Source organism: Uranotaenia lowii, chromosome 2 (genome assembly GCF_029784155.1).
Source record: "Uranotaenia lowii strain MFRU-FL chromosome 2, ASM2978415v1, whole genome shotgun sequence".
Classification (NCBI taxonomy): Eukaryota; Metazoa; Arthropoda; class Insecta; order Diptera; family Culicidae; genus Uranotaenia; species Uranotaenia lowii.
The window spans coordinates 67,605,648-67,610,953 of NC_073692.1; the positions used below are offsets into that span (position 1 = coordinate 67,605,648).

At 41.1% G+C, this 5,306-nt stretch overlaps 1 protein-coding gene across 1 annotated transcript; it reads left to right on the plus strand.

The window, feature by feature from the left end:
* Positions 1 to 2,345: 2,345 nt before the first annotated feature.
* On the plus strand, positions 2,346 to 4,574 carry LOC129741511 (uncharacterized protein K02A2.6-like). Its single transcript, XM_055733251.1, has one exon. It carries the CDS (start codon positions 2,346 to 2,348, stop codon positions 4,572 to 4,574), a length of 2,229 nt encoding a protein of 742 aa, XP_055589226.1.
* Positions 4,575 to 5,306: the final 732 nt, after the last annotated feature.

Below are 5,306 nucleotides of genomic sequence, written 5' to 3' on the forward strand. Positions count from 1 at the left end.
AATAGCTGTAGACCTTCTTCCTACTTCTAGGGGTACAAAAGTTTTTTCACCCGTGTTCACTAGTACCATGTTAGAACAATTTATAGCGCTTATAAGAATAGTACCCTTTATGTCGGATTTATCATCACCCCAAGCTGGGTGGTGACAGTTGACGTCTCCGCCTACGATAACTCTGGTATATTGGTTTAATTGGAGAAAGATGGAGTGTATGCATGATTCAAATTCGTTTCTATTGATATGGGGAGCTACATATATTGTTGCCACTACTAGATCGAACTTTGTTAACTTAATAGCGGCAATTTGGATGAGATCGGAATTGACTGTTAGGTTAAGATTGATGTAGTTGAGGGAATGCCTTATGAATAGACCAACGCCACCATAACCGTCGTATCTAGACACTAGAACTCGATGGTATCCGGATATGTTGTAATCTCGATTGTTCTCTTCTCCTGGCTTACTCCATGTTTCGGAGAGTATAGCTATTTCATATAAATTACCCGATAGAACTCGAAGTATTTCTTGTTTGTTTTTACTTAAGCTTTGTATATTGGATTGTAAGATTCTCATAATTCTATTGTAGTTTAATTACTTTGCTTATTTTGAATGAATTCCAAACTATTAGCATTGACCTTACCTTTGTCGATCATTTTTGTTACGAATGTCGAAAAGTTCTCTCGTGGATTTTGTGCCTCATCGCCCAGCCGCTGCTGCTTGCTCGATGATGGTGTAGGTGATGTTGCTTCTGTTGACTGTGTGTTGATTGTTCTGTTTTGTTGCATCCTTCTTAGGTTGTCCTTGAATCGTTCTGCCTCTGAAGTTCTGTATTTGTTGAACAACGCCACTCCATTGTTATGATTTTTCTTTTCAGCTTGCTTTCTAGCATCCAACACAGTTACATTACCATTGAAGACAGGTGAATTTGACCTTTCTGCTTCCCGCTTTCGACGTATGGCTCCACGCTCTGGATTTCGTAGCTGGAATCTTCCTGCTGTCATGCTCGCGTACGACTCTGCCGGTGTCGGTTCTTGAGTAGATTCCACCAATGCTTCATAGTAATTTTGCGTCTTGATTGGGAACTGTTCCATGACTTCAACCGTTGTTAGATTTGTACGAGCCAGTATTGCCTGGATGTTGTTTTGACGCGCTCTTTCTGGACAATTCGGATCCGCTGTTGCATGGTTTACACGGCAGTGTAAACATTTAACACCAACTTTACAGTTTTCGGACTCCTCTGAGTTTGAATGTACTCTGGTGCACTGTTGGCACCGTCTCTTGCCCTTACAGTTTTCGGTACGATGATTATATCTTAAACAGTTCATGCATAGAACTGTTTTTCTATAAAAAGCTCTTACTCGTACTGAGCAGTGGAAAGTTTTTATTGATTCAGGCAGTTTATTTCCTCTGAAGAGAACGCTGACTCTTTCAGTGAATTCTTTTTTCTTTTCCACCCAACGGGTTAGACGTTGAACCTTGATAACAGGAAATTCGCATAGTATTCCATCTAGAAGTTCTTCTTCAGAGATTTCCAATGGAACTCCGGCAATGACACCAGAGACTGCTATTAAATGTTGTGGTATGTAAGCACGGTAATTATTTTCTCGGAGAAGACTGTCATTGGTCAGGCGATTGGCGATTCGGTAGTTGTTCAAATATACCATAATCTTAAATCGTCCAATGCTTTTTATATCCACAATATGCGCTTTGTACACAATCATTTTTTGTAAAGTGTTGGCAAGAGCTAGCTTATTTATTTGTTTCAATCCTGTTTTCTCAATAATTTCAACGATGACTCTAAATGGACCTTGCTCACCTGCTTCATATTGGTAATTTACCTTTTCTTTTTCCTTGCGCTTCGTACCTGTTCCATACTTCTCAATAGTTTCACTGTCGTTTGTGGTGGTTGGATTCCGTTGGTCCATGTCCTGGTCTTCTTCGTTCGTGCTGGTCATTTTGATTTTTTTTTTATACTGGCATCTTCAATCAACTTTATAACCTCACTTTGTTTTTCCCAACCTTCACTGGCGTCTGTGTCGCCTTTAAATGGCGTGATTTCTATCGGTTACACTCGATTTTACTCTTATTCGCTTCACAACACCTGTTAGTATCCTAAATCTTCCAAATATCGCAATAACTGCTACCACCCTGCGAATAAGAATACAGCCCTGTGTATGGTCGATAAAACAGTACACACGCGAGAGAAAAAACGATTTTTAGTTTGGCTACGAAATACAGAAAGTAAAAGTTAAAATTCCGCGTTTCATTTAAATAGAAACACATCATTTTGGCGACGAGGTAGTAGCTCGGAACGTGTTTCGTTAAAGTCCGAACAGTACGCGAGTGTTAAAATGTCTGAAGACGGAGAACATAACCTTTTGGGTTTTCCGGAACCGTCGCAACAGGAACTGCTGAAGCAAATGGCAGATCAAAATTCACGCCTGCTGTCCCTTCTGGAGCGCCTTTCTCTGCCACAACAGGCGGTCCAAGCAGTACCAAACCAGCGAAGTTCTGATCAAATTGTCGAATCACTCTCATCGACAATCCGGGAATTCCATTACGATCCGGCTGGAGGATTAACATTCGATCGATGGTTCAGCAAATACGAAGACCTGTTCCGAGAAGACGGCAGAGCATTGGATAACGCTGCGAAAATCCGCCTTCTTTTGCGTAGTCTGAGCGTTGAGGTTCATGAGAGATTTCTCAATTACCTCCTGCCGCGGCACCCGCGTGAATTCACATTCGACCAAGTTGTAGAGAAATTGAACGCAATATTTAGACAGCCAAAATCGCTCTTCAGTCAGCGCTACGAATGTCTTCAAGCACAGAAAAATGAAGCGGACGATTATATCACCTACGCCGGAACGATTAATCGTCATTGCGAAAATTTCGACCTGGCTAGACTTATAGTAGACCAGTTCAAAGCGTTGATTTTTGTAAAAGGACTCCAATCACCCAAGGATTCTGAAATACGCGCTCGTTTGCTATCTAAACTGGAAAGCGAAGGGGCCGCTGCTATCAACCTCAACATGCTCGTGGAGGAATGTCAGCGTATAGCTAACCTCAAACACGACACCGCGTTGGTTGAAGCTCACCATAATGAACCTTCAACAGTTCAAGCAGTTCAGCGTTTCAAACCGAAAGTTCACCAATCCGATACGACAGAAACCCCGCTACCACGCTCACCCTGTTGGCAATGTGGTGCTATGCACTATGTCAAAGACTGCACGTATACGACACATGTGTGCAAACAGTGTAATCAGCAAGGCCACAAGGATGGCTATTGTAACTGCGTTCGTGGTGCCACAAAACCGGACAACAAACAGCCATACCAAGGGACAAAGAAAAAGAAGCCAGCTCAAGCCAACCACATTCACTCCATTAACCAGATTCAACATCTCCGGAAGTATGTCGCAACTACAATCAACGACCAAGTACTGAAGCTACAGCTTGATTGTGGATCAGATATAACAATCATATCCAAAGAATCATGGGAAAAATGTGGAAGACCTGTTCTGAATTCTTCGCTGCATAAAGCAAACACCGCTTCTGGCGAACCACTTCCTATCATCGGGGAATTTTTCTGCACTCTTCGAATCAAAAAGGACAGCAGGCAAGGAATTTGTTACGTCACATCGGTGAAGGGCCTTAACTTACTAGGTTTGGATTTCATCGATGCCTTCAATTTATGGGACCAACCTCTGGCTAGTGTATGCAACCAGGTAAATCGTTCCAATTCCATTCCAATTTCTTTGAATCGATACATTAATCGTTTCCCTGAAGTTTTCAGGGAGGGCCTTGGACTTTGCCGAAAAACGAAAGTTCAACTGTTCCTGAAACCCAATGCACAACCGGTATTTAGGCAGAAACGACCCGTGCCTTTTCATGCTGTCGAAAAAGTCGAGGCAGAGCTCCAACGTCTACAACAGCTTGGTATTATTTCACCTGTCGACTATTCTGACTGGGCAGCGCCAATTGTCTCGGTCAGCAAGCCTGGAGGGAAAATACGCGTTTGTGCAGATTACTCCACGGGGCTAAACGCAGTGCTTGAGCCTCATCAATATCCGCTACCAACGCCAGACGACATCTTTTCCAAACTAGCTGGTAGTAAGGTGTTCAGCATAATAGATTTGTCGGATGCCTACCTACAGGTGGAAGTAGAGGACGAGTCTAAAAAGTTGTTAACAATTAACACTCATCGCGGATTATTCCGGTTCAATCGTTTATCACCTGGCGTGAAATCTGCACCAGGCGCCTTCCAGCAACTCATTGCAAACATGATTTCTAACCTAGAAGGCGTAGATAATTTTCTGGATGATTTTATTGTCTATAGTAAAACGCATACTGAACACGTTCAAAAGTTGGACACGCTTTTCACACGTATTCAAGATTACGGTTTCCGTATCCGTCCAGAGAAATGTTCCATTGGAAATGCGGAAATAAAATATCTTGGATTCATCGTTAACGCTGAAGGCATAAAACCGGACCCGGAGAAGGTGGCTGCAATTGCGAATATGCCAAAGCCTTCGGATATAAGCTCACTGCGTTCGTTCCTTGGTGTAGTAACTTTATTCAAATAAAATTTCTTCTTCGAAAGGACGCCAACTTTCCTTCCCAAAATTCGTTAACTGAATGCATCGGGATTGTCAATTCCAACATCATGCCTTTTCGTTTACACCTTTGCATTCACTGCAAGTGAATACGACGTCATCGAAATTCATCTCGCTCTCACATCATCATTAATTCTATTTCCATTGATGATTAGTTCACGCACAGATTCAATGTATGGTTCCTCAAGTGTGCGAGTGAGATGCAGCAAACATTTTGAATTTTCTCTATGAGCGATTACTCGCCTTCAAGCTTCTATTTTACACACTCATCCGTAACTCCTCATTCTTTAAAATACACATAACTTTTTTTATTAGATTTATTATTAGATTTATTATTATCAGCTCTTGGATACTACATTCGCTTCTATCTCTACTCTGACAAAATGATGAAATAAAGAATGTATCAAGTTCTATTGGAATTTCAGAAAATCTAAACATTACAAACATGTCAATTAAAAAGTACCTAACATTAAAACAAATAAGTTTTACTGCTGTCGGAGAACATCATGAACAAAGCTCAGCTTCCCTTTCATATGATTGATTCCATTTTTTCAGGATGCCGATGTTTTGATTTTATTTTTAACAGTTTCATATTATACAAAAACTTATTGTAAGCGGTTTTCAATTTGTAAAGTTCTGTTCGTGTTGTATATTTTATCTTTTTTTTTTTTGTTGTTTATAGGAATTAAACCCATTTAGGTC

Bases quoted from the DNA above. Each gene is read 5' to 3' on its own strand.
- LOC129741511 (XM_055733251.1), top strand. From the start codon at position 2,346: ATGTCTGAAGACGGAGAACATAACCTTTTGGGTTTTCCGGAACCGTCG.